At 43.3% G+C, this 25,181-nt stretch overlaps 1 protein-coding gene across 4 annotated transcripts in view; it reads left to right on the forward strand.

Moving 5' to 3' along the window:
- Positions 1-25,181, forward strand: part of PTPRG (protein tyrosine phosphatase receptor type G) — a 669,402-nt gene that overhangs the window by 621,036 nt on the left and 23,185 nt on the right. For all 4 annotated transcript variants that reach the window (XM_056855280.1, XM_056855289.1, XM_056855297.1 and 1 more), the window contains 2 exons: positions 4,178-4,269; positions 21,983-22,079. In XM_056855280.1, the coding sequence (XP_056711258.1) occupies positions 4,178-4,269; positions 21,983-22,079 (189 nt within the window). The remainder of the gene's footprint in view (positions 1-4,177; positions 4,270-21,982; positions 22,080-25,181) is intronic.

The raw sequence follows: 25,181 nt of genomic DNA on the forward strand, positions 1-25,181 counted from the left end.
GGCATGTATGAACACAACATTTTGATTACATCCTTCTTCTAAATACAGAGGGCAGATCCTTAATGTGATGGCCATACACTTCTGTCCTATGCATACTTACTTGGAAGTATGCTCTTCCTGAGTTCAATGAGTCTTACTCTAGTGTGATAGGGTTGCCAGCCTCCAGGTACTAGCAGGACATCTCCTGCTATTACAACAGATCTCTAGCCGGTAGAGATCAGTTCACCTGGAGAAAATGGCTTTGGCAATTGAACTCTATGGCATTGGAGTCCCTTCCCTCCCCAAACCCTGCCCTCCTCAGGCTCCGCCCCCAAAACCTCCTGCCGGTTGCGAAGAGGGATCTGGCAACCCTAGTCCTGCAACAGTCTGACATAGTGCATATAGCTGGACTCTACAAAAATGCAGTTAACTCACTGGGCCAAAGTGCCATGTCTACTGACACATTCTTGCTGCATCTTGCAACTCATCCTAAATCTATATTCTGAACACTAGAAGATCTTATCCAGTCACTCACATCTTAGAGCTCTCTCTCTTCCTCCACATTTTTCTTCTTCCCTTCCCTTCCCTTCCTTCCCTTCCCTTCCCTTCCCCAACCTCTTTACTTAGTAGTTTTATCTCTTCAAATAGTCTCACAACAGCTCCTCTTCTCCAGCAGTTTGGAAAATGTAGATCCTTCTGATGTTCAAACCTTATGCTGCTAATTCCAAGGCTTCCACTAGACTGCCATGTGCAAAGTTCTCAAAGCCCTCTTGATGCCTAGAAGAGGATAGGATGATGCAGTATTGGCCCCTGCAATTAGCTTTTTTATTGGCACACATTTTTTCTGTCTGAAGATTAGCATGTCAACTGGATTTTAATACATTAGTAAGCACTTCCAATTTAATTTTAAACTAGGTGGGATATTTTTTGGTGTTTTTAATATATATTTTATCCCCATATGACTTGGCATAGGATACTTTACATATTGGAATAGGGTAGAAAAATATCTTTGGAATAGGGTCTTTGGAATAGAGTAGAAAATATCAATACATATAGTGTTACAAACACCCATTAATGCAAAGTCTCTTCTCATTTTATTCAGCGTTAGGCCTAGTAGGAAGGGTGTTTTATCATGGCACTAATGAATACCAGTCTGATTTCAGGCAGGGAAAAAGCTAATCTCACAAATGGGAATGTGCATTGAGCAACTGTAAGGTTTCCCAATTAGCCTTTATAGGATTTCATTAATCTCTTCAGAAGACTAAAAGAGTTATGGTCTCTGAAGCACATTTGTCTTGAAATGGAAAAGAAGCTTAGCAGCAACCAAGAGATAAGAGGTACCTACTAGTAACCCTTTCCTTATATGTTAGCATATTTTATTTGAGGAGCTCTTTAGAGTATATGTGCTGAGAAGATCAAACACCATCAAAGTAGATGAAATATTCAAATAATGACTGCTTATTGGAATTTGGTTTTCTGTATGACTGAATATTCAGGGGGTTTCCACAATAGAGTGTGCATGATGTTTGCAAACTCTATAAAGTAGCTGTGTAGCGAATTCCAAAATAGCCGATTCGTAGCTCCCCAAATTATCTTAATCTCTGGTTTCTTAATATGCCGACTTTCTCTACCACTTAAGGGAGACTCAAACTGGCTTACAATCACCTTCCCTTCCCCTCTCCACAACAGACACCCTGTGAGGTGGGTGAGGCTGAGAGAGCATGACTTGCCCAATGTCACCCAGCTGTGTTAAGGTTCCTATTGAGGGAGCCTACCTTTGCTGCCCCCGGGCCAGAGAAATGAAACTGGCAGCAGGGGTGGGGGGGAGCCAGGTCAGCAGGTCACAACCCGGGGCCAGAGGAGCGGAACCGGCAGCGGGGGCGGCGGAAGGCAGGTTGGAAGGACGCGGAGGCACAGGGAGCTGGGCGGCTGCCATGTCCCTTGCCGCGTGCAGGGGGAGTTGTCCCCGCTGGCCAATGTGAGCCCTCCTGGAGGGGTCGACTGGGTGTCGGCCCTGGCCGGGGGGAACGAACAGCAAGCTCCGGATGATGGAGGGAGGGGTTGCCTCCCCTTCCTCTCTGTGAGCTTAAATTGAGCGCTGTGCGCTCAAGCTAACCAGTCCGTCCCCGGTTTTGGTCCCTACCCTAAAGAACATAAGAAAAGCCCTGCTGGATCAGACCAAGGCCCATCAAGTCCAGCAGTCTGCTCACACAGTGGCCAACCAGGTGCCTCTAGGAAGCCCCCAAACAAGACTACTGCAGCAGCACCATCCTGCCTGTGTTCCACAGCACCCAAGATAATAGGCATGCTTCTCTGATCCTGTAGAGAATAGGTATGCATCATGATCAGTATCCATTTTAACTAGTAGCCATGAATACCCCTTTCCTCCATGAATGTGTCCACTCCCCTCTTAAAGCCTTCCAAGTTGGCAGCCATCACCACATTTTGGGGAGGGAGTTCCACAATTTAACTATGCGTTGTGTGAAAAAATACTTCCTTGTATCAGTTTTGAATCGGTCACCCTCCAGCTTCAACAGATGACCTCGCGTTCTAGTACTATGGGAGAGGGTTTGAGAGATCTCTAAAAGAGCTGTAACTTGCCCAAGGTCACCCAGCTGGCTTCACATGTAGGAGTGGGGAAAGAAATCCAGTTCACCAGATTAACCTCCGCTGCTCATGTGGAGGAGTGGGGAATCAAACCCGGTTCTCCAGATCAGACTTCACCGCTCCAAACCACTGCTCTTAACCACTGACAAAATTAACATGACAGCACACTTTGTTTTGCTCGAGGTACACTTTTTGTAAATCAAAATCAGAGCTTTTTCAGTCTGTTTTATAGGTTTGAATCATGAATCCTATTGCCAGGTTGAGTCTGACAATTATGTAGCTGTGCGCTTTATTGAGGCGGAACCTCCTTCGCTCGGGCCCTTACTCTTCCAAATGAAGGGCTTACCAGCACCCCGTAATTAAGCGTATGCAATGCTGTATCCCTGAGTGTGCTGGCAGCTTGATAAAGGGGTTTGTGGACTCATCCCATTGTGAGGTTAAGTGGCTTTATGTCTCATCGTTAACACTTTCACTGCTGGACACCTTAACCAGATGGGATGGGGAACTTGAAGGGAGTGAAATTGCCGTATAGTGTCTTTACTTGTGGTGTAGCAGAAAATGCAGAAGAGAATGAGGAAGAAACAGATCAAGATGAAGGTAGAGAAGATGAGGGTAGAGAAGATCAGAGAGAGCCGTACTTAGAAAGAAGAGAATCAGTCATGAGATACATGTGGGGTCAAGGTGTGATTATATAAAAGATGGTTTGACTTCATTCTTTAATTAGATAGGCCTTGTAGCTCTATCCCTGTTCTTTGTTCATCCCTTTTATTGACATATCGTGAATCTTGGGACCTGACCCAATGGTTAGATCTCAAAACCTAAGCATCGTCGCCCCTGGTTAGTATTTGGATGGGAGATCACCAAGGAATACTAGGGTTGCTACACAAAGGCAGGCAATGGCAAACTGCCTCTGAATGCCTCTTGTCTTGAAAACCCTGCGGAGTCACCATAAGTCAGTTGCAACTTGACGGGGCAAAAAAAAAAACCACAACAACTTGGGAATGTACTGGAGTCTAAAGTCCTAATCATGTATACTATCCTCGGCTCCTTGGAAGAAGGGCAGGATAAAAATGTATCCAGATAAATAAACATAGATGTGCTGTGATATCTGAGACTCTTCAGACAAACACTGCTGTAGAAACATTTAGGAAGCCCTAATCAGCTCATAAAAGGCCAAACTCTCATCTATGCTAATCTGCTTTGTTTCTTCTGTGTTCATGAATTTCTTTCTTCAGAGCTTCTATAAAATTATAATCAACAAAATAAGCTTTTCTATTCAGTCAGATCGATAAAACAAGATAAGAATGTGGCAATACCACAACAGCATAGTGGTTAACAGATGGTGGATGAGAGTTAGTACCAAAATCTTGAGTAACAGCTCACATGTATCCATTACCCATTTTGCTCTGTGTAAACTGAATGGACATAACCTTGGACTAGATTCAGTTGAGAAAGTACACTGAGTACACGCCTTCATATTCTGACTGTTAAACTATTAATATACAGAGATGTTACAAATCTTATAGGAAAACACCAGTCTTTATTATGACAAAATACTATAGATCAAAATATCTTTTTTTTAATTTTACAGATGACATGGAAGCCATTCCTGTCAAACAGTTCGTTAAGCATATCAGTGAGCTGTATGCCAACAACCAGCATGGATTCTCAGAAGACTTTGAGGTATGTGTTAGATGCCTCTCGCATAAAGGTTTCTACTTCAGACATACGTTCCCCTGTTCTAAGCAGCCTTGGATAAGCAAAGGGTGAATTGCACGAGAATGAAGCTGTGGTTTGAAGGGTCTACACAAGAGTTGGGAAGATTTCCAGTGTAACAACAACAACACAGGATGCTTGAGTCCTTATGCCTCTGCAGCTCTTGAGTGAGAAGAACAGAATGCTGCCTGAGGCCTACCGTTGTGGGTTAGATGTCGATTGGGTGGGCACAAGTTGCACAGGCAGAGGAGGTAAGCTGGCTGAGTTGTGTTCGAGTCACCATGCAGCCATCAGTTTAAGGTTGTCAGGTCCCCCTTCACCATCAATGGGAGGTTTTTGGGGCGGAGTTTGAGGAGGGCGTGGTTTGGAGAAGGGAGGGACTTCAATGCCATAGAGTCCAATTGCGGCCATTTTCTCCAGGTGAATTGATCTCTATCGGCTGAAGATCAGTTATAAGAGCTAGTACCTGAAGGTTGGCAACCCTACATCAGTTGCATGGTGGGCATACAAAAAGAACAGAGACTGTGGTTGCAGAAGGAATCATCATGACCGGGCGACCCACATTATAAAGGTTTTTCAAGACATGATGGGTTGTGACCTAGAAACATTTCAGTAAATGCGTTTTATCACATAGGCACTGTTCTGTTTACACTGTGCATGCAACAACAACAACAAAACATGTTGGATAGCTTCTTACTTAGACACCGTGCATAAAGCACATGTTTTAAAAAAACTGTCTCGATATTAACCTACCGGTAACCAATCTATATTGTTATCTTCAGAGGACTTGCCCAGCCTTCAGCTGTGAGCTCAGTTCCACTAGAGATAGGGCCGTTTCCTTGATGGGGCCACGCCCTTGGGATTCCTTACTTGCGTTTTAGGAGTGCCTGCTTTTATTAGTTTTAAGCACCAAGTGAAGTCGTTTTTATTTTCCCAGGCTTTTAATGATTTATAATTACTGTCACTCTTACTGCCACTGTATGGTTGTATAATCTGTTTTGTTGTTCTTTTGGCTTTCTGTTACTGTCTAGTGTATTTAGAATGAATGTTGTGCTGTTGTTTTATTGATTGCTTACAATGTTTGTTTGTTTGATTGATTTAGAGTATTTCTGTGCTGCCTTCTTGAAGAAACTTGCAATTAAAAACCACAGTACATATATTTCAAAGAAGTCTTTAACAAGCCATTTTAAAAAAGCTGCCTCGTGAACCACTTAGTTGTGAGTGTGGGGCAGAAATGTCTGAAATAAATTAAATAAACGGGCAAAAATGCTTAATTGAATAAGTATGATGCCTGTAATGTGATAAAAAAAACTGGGAGGGGGGACCAAGAGAGGAGCCAGAAAGACATTTACCGCTTAAGCATAAGATTCAGGCTGTACAGCTGTGCTCGCAACCGATTTGCATGTCCTCGGTGGGTTTACATAGACTCATGTGGGTTATATAAATACTGTTTCATGCTTAATGATGGTGGCAGGACTCAGGCACTAATTAACAAAAACAGTTATTCCAAAAACCAATATTAACAGCTCAGTTCCCCGAGTTCCTTTCAGCCTGCTCACAATTGGGCTTTTGAAAATAATGTCAGGAAGGAGGGCTCTTCCAACCCTCTCGGCCAAAAATAGTATGCAGCTGTGGTGCTGCTTCCACCGGTGCCGGGAGAAGAGAAATACGGTTTGGGGGGGTTGACACACTTCAGTACCCAAGTATTAAAAGTGCCGTCGCTAGGTCATAAGAGGCAGCTGTGTTTACAGATTTATTGGCACCCAAATTGCCAGTTTGATACCGAAACCCCAGGTTTCTCAGTGTCTCTCAAGGCCGCAACCCTCATCTTCAGCACGGCCCTTTCAAGCTATGTCTTGCTGCCTCTTGGCCTTTGCACCGCCAGATAATTTAGAGACAAAACAACAGAACACCCTATTCTGGCGGTTGTAAACATTTTGCATTCATGAGGACAGCGGCTGCGCGAGGTGTTAAAAGCGATTTAGTTAAATCGACTGTTGGCTGGATGACTGAACAGGGATATTGAGGCATTTAACAATGTTGATGATATTCAGGACAAACATTTATTCTCTGGAGAGTAGAATTTGATGGGAATGATCAAATGCGGCACCGTCTCCTCAATTATTTATGAATTGAGACCCCGGTGCTAGTCATCTCAGCTGGTTTTGACACCATTTAATTATTCGAAACAATCAGCTACACATCTGTAAACTTGCACTGACTTAAAAAGTGGGCTTTGCTTCATCTGTGTTTTAAAAAAATCACAGCCATTAATGGGCAGCTTCTGTTTGCACTGTATAATGGAGGGGATATATAACTGAAATAGCCATTTAGAATGTCACCTCTCCCCCTGTGACTGCCTGTTAGTTATGAATTATTGTTTGGCCTATTAGTTTTGATTGCCGGAGTTGGGTGTTTCCACTAAAGAGAAATATAATAATTTTAAATAACTGTATAATATTGAAGTCAGAGTCTATTTCTGCAGTGATAAATTGGAGTGAGCCGGTAGAGGACTTGCATAGACCATGATCATTATCAATCCACCATGGCAGACATGAGACGCTTCAAGTTGCTATATATTTGTTACATTCCTAGTTGCTTCACAAGTAAATTGCCACACTTAGAATGACCATTCCTTGAAAAAGCAGTAGAAAAGAGCGAGAGTCCAGTAGCACTAACAACGACTAACAAAATTCCTGGCAGGATATGAGCTTTTGTGAGCCACAGCTCCCTTCTTCAGATACAGCTAGAATGTGAGTCCATCTATCCTTAAGTAAAGATGAGTGAATTAGACACACAATGGCAATGTAAATGTCAAAAGCAAGTAAATGACATTAGCAGGCTTGATTGGATTAGGTGTGATATGCAGAGGGGCAGTAGGCATGCAGAAATCAGCACTGGTAATGAGACAGGCATCCCAGATCTCTATTAAGTCCAGGAGAATGCACAGTCTTGAGCTTCATTATTAGTTGTAATTCAGCAGTCTCTCTTTCTAATCTCCCTGTGAAATCCCTTTGTAAGAGAACTGCTACTCTTAAAGCAGTAGTGGATTGTCCTTTGTTTGACGGGCCATGGGACACACATATGGACAGCCCAGCTCAAACTAGTTCGTACGCTAGTTCCGTCTGTGACAGGTAAAGCCCAGTGATGTATGATGAGCGGGGAGTCCTGCACTCCTGTCCTTCCTCTGTGAAATACAGCCAGGAGCCTTGCCCGACTGTCAAACTCCAGCTTAATGAGCTTAGACTAATTTTCTTGCTCCTCTACCACCTGCCACAGCGTCGGATTTGGAAAGCATATATACCTGTCCTAAGAGCCCTGTAGAGTCATAATGTCCATCACCATCAGCAAGGTCTGAAGAGAACACCGGGAGATTCGTTTAAGCACAGGGTGCCCGGATGGCAGTCAGGCTGTATATGTTGCCTGTATTGAATTTTTTTTAATAATGGCTTCCTGTGTGATGGTTTCCAAGTCTCAACTGCTACAGATGCAGTTCTCTCAAAGGTGGGGGGGCAGGGGTCTCAAGCACACAAAAAGAAGGAAATTAGAGGGAAGAATACAATGATGTGAGTGGTTTGAGAAATGCATAGATCTTGCATCTGCTTTTGGGACTGTTGCATGGAATTTCCCCCCCTTAAAACTGTGATGGGAGGGCCAATGAACTAGATTTCCTCTCAAATACTACAAGGATAACAGAATCACAGTATAATTGTGAGCAGGGGTAGATACTCTGTAGGTCTGTAAAATTATGCATGGTATGGAGAGTGGACAGAAGCTTTTCTCCCTCTCTCAGAATACTAGGGCACGGGGTCATCTGCTGAAGCTGGAGGGTGACAGATTCAAAACTGATACAAGGAAGTATTTCTTCACACAACACATACTTAAATTGTGGGATTCCCTGCCCTAGGATGTGGTGATGGCTGCCAACTTGGAAGGCTTTAAGAAGGGAATGGACATATTCATGGAGGAGAGGGCTATTCGTGGCTACTAGTAACAATGGATACTAGTCATGATGCATACCTATTATCTCCAGGATCAGAGGAGAATGCTTATTATATTAGGTGCTGTGGAACACAGACAGGATAATGCTGGTGCAGTCATCTTGTTTGTGGACTTCCTAGAGGCACCTGGTTGTCCACTGTGTGAACAGACTGTAAGAACATAAGGACATAAGAAAGGCCCTTCTGGATCAGACCAAGGCCCATCAAGTCCAGCAGTCTGTTCACACAGTGGCCAACCAGGTGCTTCTAGGAAGCCACAAACAAGACGAGTTGATGGACTTAATGGACCTTGGTCTGAAAGACTTGATGGACCTTGGTCTGATCCAGCATGGGCTTTCTTGTGTTCTTATTTTCTTTTATTTGTCCTATTCCCTAATGTAGGGTCCCCTTTCATTAGTTTTGGCTGCCACTCAGCCCCGTTTTCTGCCATCCCTTTGGCAACTTGCTGGAGGATTTGAGCACACCCATGCTGTTAGGAAACAAGATACTTTGCCCCTCTTACTGCAGACCTCTCTCCCCTTATGGGAATGTTTAATTTATCTCTTACTAAAAATGGAAAGAAGAAGGCTACCTTAGTTCTGTCCTTCACTTCTCCTGAAAGAGGATTAAGCAGGGGAATCCCCAAAGAGTTGGCACTAAATGTTTGTAATATGTACTGAATTTAGAGCCCAAACAATTTTATTTGCTTTGCCTCAAATTCATTCATGGGGCTGCTGCTGGAAAAATTAGAAGTGTCAAATCTAATCCTTTTAGCCTGGTCTCCTGCCTGTGAAAGAATAAGGGTCCCAGCTTGGAATCTGAGCCTTGATTCCCACAGAAACTGAAAAATATCTTTATTTTCCAGTATCCAATATTCGTCCAATATCCCCAAACGCTAAGGAAACTGAAACCAGTCCATTAACAAAACTGTGTGTTTGCTAAATTAATCGCCATAGGACCTATGATGTCATGGCCCTCTCAATCTTAGACCAGGATCTTTAAAGGTATTCAAATGTAACAGAGAAGGCACAAGAGATGATACTCTTATTTAAAGGACCAAAGAATGTGATAAATTTTTTTAACAGGGCCTCTCAGGGCTCCTGACTCACTTTCCCCATAGCTGCATGGCAACTGCAGGAGCTAAACTTCCCCAAGTGCTTCAGGGACAGATTCAGATTGGAGCCATGGTGCTGGGGGGGAGGAGGGGCCTCTGACTTTTCTCCTCTGCCATTCTGTCCTGCCAACATGATCCAGGAGGGCACTCTTTCCCTTGACCCCAACTCACTAAAAAGAGTATCACATAGTTTGGGCCTAGAATAGCGCTGTAGAGTGTTCCAAGAGTTTCACGTGTGTTAAGTCAAAAAACCTTACAACAATCCAAGAAGGTAGGTCTGTCAGTATGACTGTCTCCACATTATATGGGGAGTGCTAAATTGGAAAAATTAAACAAGTTCACAAAAAACAGATATCAATGTCGGTTAACTCTTATGGGTAGGTGTAAAGTGCCGTCAAGTTGCAACCGACTTATGGGGACCTCATAGGGTTTTCAAGTCAAGAGACTTATAGAAGTGGTTTTCCATTGCCCTCCTCTACATAGTGGCCCTGCTATTCCTTGGTGGTCTCCCATCCAAGCACTAACTAGGGCCGACCCTGCTTAGCTTCCAAGATCTGACGAGATCAAAGTAGCCTGGGCCACATAGGGCAGAGCATTAACTGTTATAGCTCATATGAAACCTATGTGTTCATAGACAGAATACCTCTAACTATCAAGTCTTCAGGGGTGTGGGGAAAAAACACCAAATTATTGTCTCTCCCTCAAACCCACTTTGTGAACTGGATCAAACATTGGCCTTATCCCACAGTTCTTATGCCATTAAAGACCCTTCCAAATATTCATCCTTTTTTTTACTGTCCTAAGCCTATCTGTCCTCGCTGCCATACCACTGCAATTTCATTCATTCCCTTCTCTCAGTGTGGAGCCATCATTATCTTATTTTCCGGAGCCACACAGTAGGGGCTAAATGTTAGGCACAATGTTAAACACTGTAGGGAATCTCTGTCTTGCCTGAACTGGTCCTTTTTGTTTAACAGAACTACCCGGTTTAACACTGACTAGTTTTTTTTCTTTCTATAATGGCTTTTGGGAGCAGAGTGTAGTTTGAACTGAGTGTTCCAGAACCCTGCTCCCCTGTAACAGAGAATACCATACTTCATATTTATTAATTGCTTGATTTTGAAACCATTTCAACTTTCTTTCTACAATTGAGTGCACAAGGCACTGAATATGTTTGAGGCTACAAATTGGAGAGGAAAGTATTAACGTGTTCTTGCCAGTATATATTTTACTGTTTAAGAATTATGTGTCAGAGTTTCTTTAGAATGACAAAGAAACCAAATTGCTCCGTCTGAAGTTATATACAAATGTCTTTGCAATCAGCCATTCTGGTGAAATTTCTAGCTCATTATGTTGCATTATCAGACATGTAGCAATTGGATTTTACACATAAATTTCACAAAAGAATATTTGAAGTTTATAAAACTAATCAGCAACTTGTTTCAGAGAAGCATTGAGAATGAATGAGTCATTAAACATGGATGTATTAAATCCCAATCAGTGTTAACATAGACAATATAATTAAAAGTTAAATTAGCCATAATGGCACAGCATAGTTTTAACTGTGACTAAAGGTTGATTAAAACTAAGTGCATTAGATTCCGGAGCTGTTGAGAATACATTCCAGTGGACAAAATAATAAGAGTTAAGGCCATTCATCTTTGAACAAAATTAACATTATAGGAAGTTACTGTGGTAGTCAACCTGAGGCAAAAAGCAAACCAGGGAAAAGATCTTACCATAAATGTTTCCTTCAGTTTCTTAAAAATGGACACCAGTCAACGCCAGGATCAAATCTTTTATGTCATAATCCATTGATTAAAAGGTCTTGTCATTTAAACTCTGGGACTGATTTATTTTCAAAGAATATGAGAGATCATGATCAATCATCTCCTCTAGGAAATGGGGAACAGGTTACAGAAGAACACAAGAAAGGCCATGGTGGATCAGACCAAGGCCCATCAAGTCTAGCAGTCTGTTCACACAGTGGCCAACCAGGTGCCTCTAGGAAGCCCAGAAACAAGATGACTGCAGAAGCACCATCCTGCCTGTGTTTCACAGCACCTAATATATTTGGCATGCTTCTCTGATCCTGGAGAGAAATTCAGAAATTCAGGGCAAGAGACGTTCAGAGGTGGTTTGCCATTGCCTGCTAGAGTAAAAAATAAAAACCATATGGAAATTAGCTAAGTGGTTAATTTAAAATCTAGCTGAGCTTTTAGTGCCAATTACTGCCTTCCATTTCCAGTTTACATGTGAAGTAGTTGCCACAAGCTGGCATACACAGAAATCTTAGAAGAAACCATATATCTGCAATGTGGCACACCAACAGCTATCCAAGGAAAAGTGATGTGCTTATGATCGTATTAGGAGTCCTTTGTTGATTTACCAGTAATTAATGAACCTACATTCTACACTGAAGCGATGTTGCAGGGCATAAGACTTGGTGGTAAGGATTCAAAACTGTATTGGGAAACAGGATGGATGGGGAAGAGAGCAATTAATCAGCGCCTTCATTACGAAAAGAGGAAGTTCCTAAATCATACATGTCATCACATCCCTGCCTCCAAACTAGAAATTATTCCATAACGCCAAGTAGATAGATGTTTGTGTTTACTGGGTAGCATTGGAAAAGCATCCTGCATATGTTCCTTTCAAGTTATTAATGACTGTCCAAATCCTCCCCCCCCCCCACTATTGTTTAACCATTGATATCTATTTACTTTCTAAAGACTGAGCAATCCATTTGTTGCATTTTATGCATCACTGGTATATTGGCATAGGTGGCTCTTTCCCATCTTCCCCTTCCTCCAACCCCAAACTGATAATACCATGGATTTGGGGATCTGATACACAATATGTATCCCCTGCAGTGTGGAAGATGTGTGTAATGATCAGCAATTTTAATAAAATTTAGCTGTAGTTCAGGGAATTCACCTTCCAAAAAGTCAATAGAAGGCAATCTTTGGCTACATTCAAAAAGTGCCTTTAATGTTAACTTTTACCCAGCTTCTATGCTTTCTAGTAACAGTTCAATGAAAGCATCTTCCAAAGATTGGTAAATAAAAAGATAAGCAACAGTCATATAATGTATTCTTAGTACTAACAGTCAGCAACCATTGGAAAATGTTAATGCCTGATCCAAAGGGGTTTAGTAACATTCATATAAATTGCTCTTGGTACGAACTGTGAACAATCTTTGTATTTAAAAAAAAATTAAAAGTGAAATATTCATTGAACTCTAAAATCTTGCTGTTGGGAATGCTACCGTCTGATATAACGAGGTCTTCAGAGAAACTGGTAAGATGTGTGATTACTGCAGCAAGAGTTGTTATTTCATCAAGGTGGAAGTCAGGAGAATGCCCAGACATTGAAGATTGGAGAAACAAATTAGCAGAATATCCATTGAGGGCAAGAATGACAAATCTGGTGAACAAAAGATCCAACAAAGAATTTTTTTTTAAAAGGAACCTGTATTACTTATAGTTATGTAAGGCTTGTTTAAACAGCAAGAAAACTGGTTAGTCTTTCAGGATCTAGTATTACATAAACTAGTTATTAGAGAGCATGTGTAGACATTATTATATATGAGCAAATTATCAATGGACGGGGGAGTAAAATACAAGATAAAGGTATAACATAAATATTTCAATTTGCATGGTCACTATAATAACGCTGTTAGTAAAAAGGTAAAGGTAAAGGTCCCCTGTGCAAGTACTGGGTCATTCCTGACCCATGAGGTGATGTCACATCCCGATGTTTATTAGGCAGACTATGTTTACGGGGTGGTTTGCCATTGCCTTCCCCAGTCATCTTTCCTTTACCCCCAGCAAGCTGGGTACTCATTTTACCGGAAGGCTGGAGTCAACCTTGAGCCTGCTACCTGAAACCGACTTCCGCTGGGATCGAACTCAGGTCGTGAGCAGAGCTTGGACTGCAGTACTACAGCTTACCACTCTGCGCCACGGGAACCCTAGGCTGTTAGTAATGAATAGTATATTAATTTTGGCATGTTAGCTGAATTTACAATGAAATTAAATGGTTCAAGAGCACCCTGGCAAAGTATATAAAGTTATGTTGTAGTGCATTGTAAGTGGTTGTGTTGTATTATTTTGTGTATGTATGGTATGTATTGTTTGTTTATTGTGTAACAAATAGTGTGAGAAAATAAAAACTTATCAAATTGAACAATCTTTGTAAGATATAATAGTGGTTCACCACAATCACCTTAAAAATTCAGTAAGACATTTTAAGCAGCATTCAGTTGAAGTGTGCTGAATGCTAATGGTTGGAAACTTCTATGACACATGATGCCGATTCAATGAAAGCATCTGCCCAAGGTCAGTATATGGAGTTTTCTTTAGCAGTAGTGAAGGAAAGTGTTCTTAGTGCCGAGAGTAACTTCTGTAAGATGCAACAACAGTTCAATACAAGCACCTTCACAAAGTCAATGAAAAGCAGTTTTAATAGCATTCTAATGAAGCGCTGTTAGTGCTTACTGCTGACAACCTTTGTAAGACATAACAGCTCAGTGGCGGCCCCCTTCAAAGTCAATCGGAAGAAATTTTAAATAGCATTAAAATGAAGTGCTTTTGGTGTGAATAGCACCTTCTATTATATATTATATGACACTATTATATGACAGTAGGTCAATAAATAGGGGAGTGTGGTCGCATTCAATAGCTTATTACTAATATCAGTTAAATCTTCAAAATGTAACAGTTCAATGGAAACATCTGTAAAAGTTCTGCAAAAGTAAAATTCTAGCATATTTCAAATAGTAGTTTTCTGTTAACAATTAGCACTTTCTATGATATATGAAGGGGAAAGCACCTTCCAAAGGTCAACAAAAGTATACGGAGCAAGACGAAGTTAAACCAACGATGATAACATGGGCACAGACTCTAGGACATGATATTCATATGTATAAATGGGAAAGACTCTGGTCAAAAGATATGAAACATATGTGCTCACAATCATTGAGAGAGAATATATATAAAATGATTTATAGATGGTATTTAACACCAAAACAATTAGCCAAAAATTATGGAAATATGTCACCAAATTGCTGGAAATGTCAAGAAGAAGTGGGTTCCTTTCATCATATTTGGTGGCTATGTGAGAAGGCAAAGAACAGTTGGGATATGATTTATAATGAACTAAGGTTGATATTACAACAAAACATCCCTAAAACACCGGAGATGATGCTGTTAAGTATAATACCGGATACCATAGTGACTCAGAGATCATTTAATGTATGCCACTACAGCCGCCAGATTGGTTTACGCTAAGAAATGGAAAATGACCGAGATACCAAATAAGACTGAGTGGATAGCTAAAATGATGGAACTAGCTGAAATGGCAAAACTTACAGCATTAATAAATCAAAAAGAAGACATTGAATTTGTGGCAGAATGGGAGGCATGGACAAAATATTGTATGAATGAATTTAATTGTGATATTAAAGGATATATTTTGATCTAATTCAAATATGCTGCAATAATTAAGAAAAGATATGAATTAATTATATTTATAAGTAAATGATATGGGTTTTATCACAAAGAATTAGATAATAGACACAAAGACAGCAACAATGATAACAAAGAGACAGAGGAGGGGAGAGGGGAAGTCAAATATATATATGTTAGTATGATAAGAAAAAGTTTGTTATATTATATAATTTGTTAATGGATATTTGTAACTGAATTTGAACTAATTTGGGAAAAAATAAAATTTATTTAAAAAAACACAGGTCAACAAAGGAAGATTTTTTTTCAGGGATTGAATATAGTGCTCTTAGCTTCTATAGTCTTCAGTTAAGATGTTCAGGAACACCACCATTAATTGACTCAGCAGTCCATCCCTGATATTTTGAAATCAGAAAATAGATTATGAACTACATTCGTATGAAGCCTAATCAGCGCCAACAGTTCGTAAATACAGGCTGAGTATTCCTTATCTGGACTGCTTGGGACCAGACGTGGTCTGTATTTCAGATCTTTCCGTATATTGGAATATTGTGAAATTTTTGCATATACATGGGACCCAAATTCATTTATGTTTTATATACATTTTATACACTGAATGAGACCCTTGGTCCCTCAAAGTCAGTATTCTCTTCTCAGACCGGCAGCAGCTCTCCAGGGTCTCAGGTGGAGGTCTTTCACATTACCTACTTGCCTGGTCCCTTTAACTGGAGATGCCAGGGGATTGAACTTGGGACCTTCTGCATGCCAAACAGAGGCTGTACCACTGAGCCACAGCCCCTCCCCATGGGGTCTCTTAGCTACCTGAAAACATATACTTATTTTGTGTATATGCAAGAAAATATTTTAAACAAAATATTTTTTTAAAAAGGCATCCCATTAAATAGAGCTTCTTCCTGAAATGTTGAAGACCTAGTCAGAATTATGCATAACCTCACTCCCGAACATTTGGTGGTTGGCTCTGCCTCCTGCGGCAGCCGTTTTATAATTGGCTCTGCCTCCTGCGGCAGCCATTTTGTGATTGGCTCTGCCTCCCTGTGGCAACCATTTTGTGGTTGCATCCACCCTCTCTGTCAGAATTCCAAAGGTGCCTGCAGACTGAAAAGGGTTGGGGACCCCTGGAATAGGATTCACTTCTGAGTAGGCCTGTTTAGGATTGCTCCCATAGTCTCAGTGCCCTGGTAGAAAATTCCTGACACTATGGGCACTATCCATATGGCACTATGCTGGGTATACCACTAGGTGAGGTGTGGAGCATTTAGGGACCTAAATGCAGTGTGTTTTCTTGACATTGAATTATTACTAGCACTTAGACCAAACGTGGTGTAGTGGTTAAGAGTGGTGGTTTGGAGCGGTGGGCTCTGATCTGGAGAACTGAGTTTGATTTCCCACTCCTCCATATGAGTGGCGGACTCTAATCTGGTGAACTGGATTTGTTTCCCACTTCTACACACGAAGCCAGCTGGGTGACCTTGGGCTAGTCACAGCTCTCTTAGAGCTCTCTCAGCCTCACCTATCTCACAGGGTGTCTGTTGGGGGAAGGGGAAGGGAAGGTGATTGTAAGCTGGTTTGAGTCTCCCTTAAGTTGTAGAGAAAGTCAGCATATAAAAACCAACTCTTCTTCTTCTTCTTCTTCTTCTCATATGAAAACTACTTATAACACATTGTGCCATTTAAAGGTATCTCATAACTTTTCTTTTTCCTCTGGAAAACTGCTGGAATAGGGCTATCAGAACATTATGAATGCCTGATTATACTTGGATTTAAATGCTCAACATTTAAAAAAAAAACAACATAAACGTTTGGGGGCAAGATAGCAGAGGTGGCTATGAATTTGATATGTAGCTCCTCTGTGAAATTTCTGCATAATCCCGAATCCTTCTTACATCTGCTATTTTACTGACATTTCTCTTGATAATTTCCTCTATCACTGAGCTCCTCGTTCTTCTCTGCAGCAGCTGTGCTGAACTAATGACTTCCCTTATTAGGAAGCGTCTGTATTAGTACATGGAGCCCTGGGTAACAAAGAGTTTGGCATCTTTGTAACCTTGAGGAGGGTTAGAGATGTCAGATAGGATTAATGGTACCCTACAGACTTAACTTTTAGATAAAATTGAAATGTGTTGGGACAAGGGCTCCAGAAAGAGAAAGTAACAAGGCTCATACTATTGGGAAATGATCTTAATAATATTAGGACGCCTGTAATGGATGCCAGAGTTCAAAGATTGTTATTACCGTATTTTTCGCTCCATAACACGCACCTGACCATAACACGCACCTAGTTTTTAGAAGAGGAAAACAAGAAAAAATCTTGTTTTCCTCCTCTAAAAACTTGTCTTATGGAGTGAATGCCGGCTGGGCGCGTGCACGTTGGGATGGCATGAGCCGGCGTTCCCCACCCCGACGGCCAGCTGGGAGGCACGCGGGGCCGCACAGAGCCGGCTGGGCACGTGCGCGTCGGGACCCTACTATGATGTAGTAATTTAATAAGCAAGGCATCACTGTTAACTTTGAAGAAAAAAATGAAACCACAAAATGTTTTGCGCAGTTTCACTTTGGTTTGGTTCAAGCGTAATATGAAGTAGTGTCTTAATTAAACCAAACTTAGTTCACCGATCATCCAAATACATGCCCTCACATTCATTGATGGTTAGTTTGGGTACCTCAGCCCAGGATCTGAATCCAGATCTGAAGCTGGTTCATTAACCACAGGTAGTCTTAACTATAGTTTCATGTTATGTATGAACTTGGTAAACCTGTAGTAATTCTGGTTTGTTTTCCTGTTGACAATCTGTGCCCACCTTGTGTATAGAGTTGAGAGTGGCTCAGAAATAAAATTGCTCTTCCCTTCTGCTCTAGGGTTGCCAACCTTCAGGAGGGACCTGGAGCTCTCTCAGAATGACAACTAATTTCCAAACGAAAGAGATCAGCTTGCTTGATTTTTCTTCTGGAGAAAAAAATGGCTGCATTTGAGGGTGGACTCTATGGCATTATACCCTGCTGTGGTCCCTCCCTCCCCAAACCCAACTATTCTCAGGCCCCACCCTCAAATCTTGAGGAATTTCCCAGTCCAGAGTTGGCAACCCTAGCTGGCTCTCCCTAGCATCAAGCCTCTCCCCAACCTCAGCTTCAAGTTTATCTTGCAAGGGACTCCTCACTTAGCACCGTGGGGTCCATATTTGGTTGAAAAGGCAGCACAGAAATGTTTTAAATAACAACAACAACAACCTCCATCTCTGCTCTCTTAAAAATATAGCAAAGCAGAAAGCTTCCATACATCCCTAAGCGGGGAAAGCAGTGCCAGTGGAGCCCTGACTGTTTTAACAGTCTGTGCTCCAGGAACAAAGTGCTTTGCGCAGACCCCCTATTTATATCTATTCCACAGAAACTATGGACTGGGGTGGGGGGAGAGAGCTGGTTTGAGGGAAAGCAAACTCTCCAACCTAGTGTTTCCTGAATCAAAGAGTATACCCCCCTTTATATCCAACCCAAGTTAACATTCGTAACTGTTACAGCTTGGTATGTGATTTCCCTGTTTGGTATAGTGCATTTAATGAAATTTGTCTGTGTGTTTATTGTATGAGTGGAAAGTACTAAGGAGGAAGTGGAGTCTTCCCAAGGGATTTGGGAATTCAGTGCATGTACACTTTATGCGGTTCACGGCTCCAACAGAGTATTTCCAATGACAGAAGGGGTTTCCATCAATGAAGCTGACTTTCCTCATGGCTCTCCTCCCTCGGTATCCCAAAATGTGGTCTTCAGTGGGAGAGGAATCAGGGAAAATCGCCCCCCTTCCATGTGCAAAAAACACGAGAGAAGCTTCCCTACCCTCACATTGCCAATGACCAATTATGAGTGAGCTGGTCATGCAGTGAGGCATTGCCATCAGCTGGGCACCATGAGTCATGCTGGGATAAGCAGCCAGATCTCTGCCAGGGAGGTGGAAGAAAGACCAACAATGCTGAATACAGGATTTTGCTAAGATTGACCAAGATTCAGTGACCGTCTCTGAGCCCAATCCTGGTTTCACTAACTGTGCAAAGTGCCGTCAGTTCTCAGCTGACGTATAGTGACCCCTAGAGGGCTTTTCAAGGCAAGTGATTGAGCAGAGGTGGTTTGCCATGGCCTTCCTCTGCCGAGTCTTTCTTGGAGGTCTCCCTTCCACGTACCGGCCCAGCTTAGCTTCCGAGATCTGACGAGATCAGGCTAGACCTCCACAGCTAAAGTAAACCATGAATTTGTGTCACATCTGAACCAAGTCTGTTTATCACAACAGTGTATTGGATTATTTTAGATTACAAATTCTGCTGTATTGTATATATTACAAATAGAAAACACATCTGCTATAAATATGAATTGCACAATCCAATTTTTGTGATGTATAAATCCATTTACTCAATATTCTCCATTTGGGGTATGTTTTGGTAAATGACACCTTTTATACCTGCCTCTAACTTCGTTACTTTGTGTCCCATGTTCCCATGCGGAGAGACAGTAAAGTTCTGTACCAAAGCTGGATGTATTTGCTCCATTTTGAAGCTACTTTGTATGATTACACAACCTTTCCCCAAGGTCTCTGTGTAGCCGTTGGCACAAAACTGGCTCAGACATGACACAAAACTGGCTCAGAGCTATTTAACAGAGGAACAGAAATGTTGGATTCTTCTTCTGCCCTGTGAAAGTGCAGTAATTGCAATTAAGTGCTGTGCAAATCGTTAACGGAATGCCGTTGAACACATTATATCCATTTCTGGCTGCTATTAAGGGAGATATAAACCTTTGGCAGATATTCAGTGTGTGTACATTTATCATGCTGAGTAGAAGGGCTCATAACAGCAGGCCTCATCCTGTGCACATTAAGAGTACTGCATGCACAAACTATAATCCCGTCGGTCTATATACATGTAGTAGAACCCTGAAAAAAGCAGTTTGTACACACACTTGTCAGTGAAAATAATAAACTGAATATGCATAAGTCAAGAAGTGAGATTGCCACCTTGATCCAGCTCTCCATACTTTGTCTGTTTAGTGCACACATATTGAGTGTACTTGAAGATGGTTATATCACCTCTCAGAGGTCAGGACATTTTGGAGGACTTTCATTCATAGGGTCACCTTGAGTCGGAAGCGACTTGATGGCACTTAACACACACACATTTATTTATTATTACCTCTCAGAGGAGAAGACTGAGAGGTGATATGATAACCATCTTCAAGTACTTGAAGGGCTGTCATATAGAGGATGGTTGGCCACTGTGTGAACAGACTGCTGGACTTGATGGACCTTGGTCTGATCCAGCAGGGCCTTTATGTTCTTACGTAGTTAGATTGTTAGACATATTGAGTGTACTTGAAGATGGTTATATCACCTCTCAGAGGTCCTTGGTTGTAAACATCTACTCTGTATGGTCAGTTTCTGTTTTATATTTATTTATTTATGTCCTCTCAAAGACAGGACATTTTGGAGGACTTTCATTCATAGGGTCGCCTTGAGTCGGAAGCGACTTGATGGCACTTAACACACACACATTTATTTATTATTACCTCTCAGAGGAGAAGACTGAGAGGTGATATGATAACCATCTTCAAGTACTTGAAGGGCTGTCATATAGAGGATGGTGCCAAGTTGTTTTCTGTTGCTCCAGAAGGTCAGACCAGAACCAACGGGTTGAAATTAAATCAAAAGAGTTTCTGTCTAGACATTAGGAAGAATTTTCTAACAGTTAGAGTGGTTCCTCAGTGGAACAGGCTTTAGGGCTGTCGATTCGGTTCGGCCAGAAGCGAAAAACAGCCTAATTTCCCCCGATTCGGCGGTTTTTCAGTTCGGATTGAACCGAACTAAAAACGGGGTAAACGGGGAGCCGAATTCAGCGAGTTTGGGGTGTTCCCGAATAAATTCGGCGAATTCAGGCCCTTTAAACAGATCTGCGCCTTCCAGCTGGAAGGCGCAGATCTGTTTCCCCCCCCGCGCGCGCGCGCGCGCTTCAGGGAGCTTCCCTGAAGGCGCACGGGGGGGAAGATGTGCGCCTCCCGGCCGGGAGACACAGATCTATTTAAAGGCCCCCCCGCGCGCCTTCAGGGAAGTCCCGGGAAGAGGGGCGGGGGGTCTTTAAACCCCTCTGCCCTGTCTGTGCAGACAGGGCAGAGGGGCTTGACAACCCACCGCCCCTCTTCCCGGGAGTCCCAGGAAGAGGGGCGGGGATCTTTAAACCCCTCTGCCCCCCCCGCGCCTTCACAGGCTTCCCTGAAGGCACGCGGGGGGGCCTTTAAACAGATCTGCACCTTCCAGCTGGAAGGCGCAGATCTGTTTAAAGAGCCCCCTGCGCATCTTCATGGAAGCCCTGTGAAGGCCCGCCGGGACTCTTTAAAGACCCCCGCCCCCTTCCGACTCTTTGAAGTGGTGAGTGCCGCCTGGGCAGGCGGCGCCCATCACTTCAAAGACCCGGCCGAATTTTTCCCCGAACTCCAGATCTCCCGCCGAATTTCGGGGATCCAAAGCGGGGGAGTTCGGACGTCGGCACGGCCCAAATTTAAAAGGGCCGAATTTTGCCGAAGCCGAACTTTACCGAATTTTTTTTTCAATGGCCCTAACAGGCTTCCTCAGGAGGTGGTAAGCTCTCCTTCCCTGGAGGTTTTTAAGGCTAGATGGCCATCTGTCAGCAATGCTGATTCTATGACCTTAGGCAGATCATGAGAGGGAGGGCACCTTGGCCATCTTCTGGGCATGGAGTATGGGTCACTGGGGTGTGTGGGGGAGGTAGTTTGGAATTTCCTGCATTGTGCAGGGGGTTGGACTAGATCACCCTAGTGATCTCTTCCAACTATATGATTCTATGAGTGTCTACAAAGTCTAGAAAAATGTAGAAGACTTACACCAGAGTGAATTTTAGTCACCGTAGACTTTATCAAATACTGGTAATCAGGCAATATCCTCAGTAGAACCAGAATTTGTTTATGCTGAAAGAATACTCATGGGAAGGGGAAAAAATCAATTACGCGCCTGGCATTTCAATGTGTTCTAACTGAGCTGCTAGTGAAATGAGACAAACAAAATGATTTACACTCATCTGCCTTTTTCAATTCAATTGTTTTCTTAACAGGAAGTGCAGCGTTGTACGGCCGACATGAACATCACTGCTGAACATTCCAATCACCCCGACAACAAGCACAAAAACAGATACATAAACATTTTAGCATGTGAGTAATAAGACCTTAAGAGAAGACAAGAAAAAAAGTGCACCTAGTAATGATGTAAGAATACCACTGTGATTAGCACAGAGCAAGAAATGCAATTTTCATCAGTTGGACAAAATACCCCTCTCAGGCATCCTTTCTCAAAGGGATAATGTCAATAGCTTGACTTGCAGAGTTTGGTTAAAAACAGCAATCCTGCCTAAAGATCTAGCAGTTGAATGTTTTGTACTAAATTACTGCAGATCTTGGTATGCTAATCTGAGAAAAAGTTACTTAAGGGAGGGCTGTTACATCTCAGAGTGTTTATTTATGTAGGATATTACTAGGTTGGTGCGTCTATCGTGAGCGCTCCAAGAAAAAAAAAAGACCTCTTGAGCGCTCACTGAGAATTTCTGCACCCTGAGTCTGTTTTCTGGCAGGCAAATTATGTCAGTTGTGAAATAGGAGTTGGATTAAGGTTTGCTGCTGTGGAGTTGATAGAAGAGAAGACTACCGTATATACTCGCGTATAAGCTGAGTTTTTCAGCCCAAAAAAAGGGCTGAAAAAGCCGGCCTCGGCTTATACGCGGGTCAATACGGTAGAGGGGGGAGGGAGGAAGGAGGAGGGAGGGGGAACTTACTGCCGCCGCCGCCGGGCCCGCGTTGTTTTCTGCTGCCGGGAGTGGCCTCCTGCGGCTGCAGGGAGGCTGCCCCGGCCCCCGCCCGGCCGCACCACCGCTTCTCGCGGCCAGGAGCGGCCTGGGGCGGCCTCCTGCGGCTGCAGGGAGACTGCCCCAGCCCCCGCCCGGCCGCGCCGCCGCTTCCTGGGGCCGCTCCCGGCCTGGGGCGGCCTCCTGCGGCTGCACGGAGGCTGCCCCGGCCCCCGCCTGGCCGCCGCTTCCTGGGGCCGGGAGCGGCCTGGGGCGGCCTCCTGCGGCTGCACGAAGGCTGCCCCGGCCCCCGCCCGGCCGCGCCGCCACTTCCTGGGGCTGGGAGCAGCCTGGGACGGCCTCCTGTGGCTGCAGGGAGGCTGCCCTGGCCCCGCCCGGCCGCGCCGCCACTTCCTGGGGCCGAGAGCGGCCTGGGGCGGCCTCCTGCAACTGCAGGGAGGCTGCCCCGGCCCCTGCCGGGTGCACCACCGCCGCAACCAGGCCCGCGCCGCTTGCTCCCAGGAGCCCGGTCAGGTAAGTCTGCGGGGGGGGGGGAGGGGTTATAAGCTGACCCTCGGCTTATACGCGGGTGCCTAATTTTTCCCCATTTTTGGGGAGAAATTAGGCACCTCGGCTTATACGCGGGTCGGCTTATACACGGGTATATACGGTAAACCAAGAAATTGTTTTGAATGAATATAGGATAGTCATTTTCAAACCTCTCAGGGAACATCTATGATCCTATTACCGTAGTACTCTGGGTTTCTACCTATTGTAAAAGAAAAATAATTTTTTCCCGGTATAGGGATAGATTACACAGGCAGAAGGCTTTATAACCTGATCTCTGTGCATAGGTGTTCCATTTCTGGAGTTTATAGAAACCAGGTGTTGGTGCCCTAGTGCCAAGACAAACCAAGAGCTTTGCTGACTTGAGGTGGAACAAAAGCTTCACCCGAGCACCTGTAGAGCAGCAACAGGGGACAGAGTGCGATGGGCTGAAGGTGCCTCTCCAGGGAGACTTCCCGCCCCCGTCTTCTTTTTGGCCTATTACAACCATCGAAATAAAGCTAATAAAGACCACTGCCAGAGTTCGATGGCTAGCGCTGGGAGTGGCGAGGATTAGTGGCCTTTTGAAGAATTCGAGTGCATTTTAGCTGCAGCAGTGGGGAAAAATCTACTTGTGGCTCTGCAGCTCAAGTAGAACAATGGACAAATGACCCGCTGTGTTGAGCGATTTAGCATAAGTGCATAGTGTGCAGTTGACTCAATCAAGGAAGCCACAGCCCTCAGCTCGGAAGATTTGAGCAAGACTGTTAACGATAGGACGTTTTGGAGGTCCATTGATTTATAGGGTGGAACTTGACGGCACTTAAACTACGCACACATACTGTGCAAGTGGAGTATATTTTAAGTGCAGAGTTAGTCTGTAATGTGTGTGTGTGGGGGGGGATTTTGTCGTTTCTTATTAATAAGGACACGGGAAAATAGAAATGGAATTTTCCCAAGAGCGTATTTATCCAAGATCTGTAATAGAGTCCATTTAGTTTCTGAGCCAGGCAATCCTAATTTCTCTTAACACTTTGGCTACGACAAGGCAACAATTGTTTTCCATTGTTTAACCGCTGAAATATGAATTTTATGGTTTATATATTTTATACCATGTCTTTACTTTTATTTAATACAGATAAAATATATTGAAACATAATGTAAGCAACTGCAGACATATAAAGAGAATTTGTACCCTTATTTCATAAAATTCATGGATCAGATGTCATTGCCGCAGCCCTCTGAAAAATTAATGCCTGTTCCTGCTCCAGTTCCTGAATGCCTTGACCTTGTTATAAGGCTTTAAGTTTTATGGAAACAAACACTTTTTTAAAAAGTTGTTCAGCCTTCACTGGTTTTATGGAGTGCCCCTTGTTCATATCTCTTTGTGTATCAGTGGGTTGGATCCTGCAATCTGTGGGCACAAGGGTGATGGGAACTCCCCCCCCCCCCCAGCCATTTCTCATCCCAGGAAAGTTTCTTCACAAGGGCGAGAAACTTGCATGTACAAATAGGTGCACTGGTTGGGCAGCTGAAGTAGGCTAGGAGACAAAATCACTCTTTTTTCTTCCATGAGTGGAGCTTCACTCACGCAAGAGGCGAAAATGGCAATCTTATTCCCCCTTCTTTATCCATTACAGCCACAGTACAACCAATACACCTATTAGTATACACAAGTTCTTCAACCCCAGGAATAATCTTTCCCAGGATTGAAAATGGTTGTTGGGGGAGGGGAAGGCACAGAAGATCCTGGACATCGGTGATTTCTGCAAGTAGCTAAGTCATTTTGTGTCGGCTGCCAAAAATGGCAGCTGCCAGAAACGGCACCTCCATAGTGTCTAGAAGAACTTACCTGTGTCCTGTGAGTTGAATCCAACCAGTTTTCTCCATTGGATAAAAAGGGAGAAGAGGGTCCCTTTGACCACACAAA

The sequence above is a fragment of the Euleptes europaea genome, chromosome 1 (assembly GCF_029931775.1).
Source record: "Euleptes europaea isolate rEulEur1 chromosome 1, rEulEur1.hap1, whole genome shotgun sequence".
NCBI classification, from domain to species: domain Eukaryota; kingdom Metazoa; phylum Chordata; class Lepidosauria; order Squamata; family Sphaerodactylidae; genus Euleptes; species Euleptes europaea.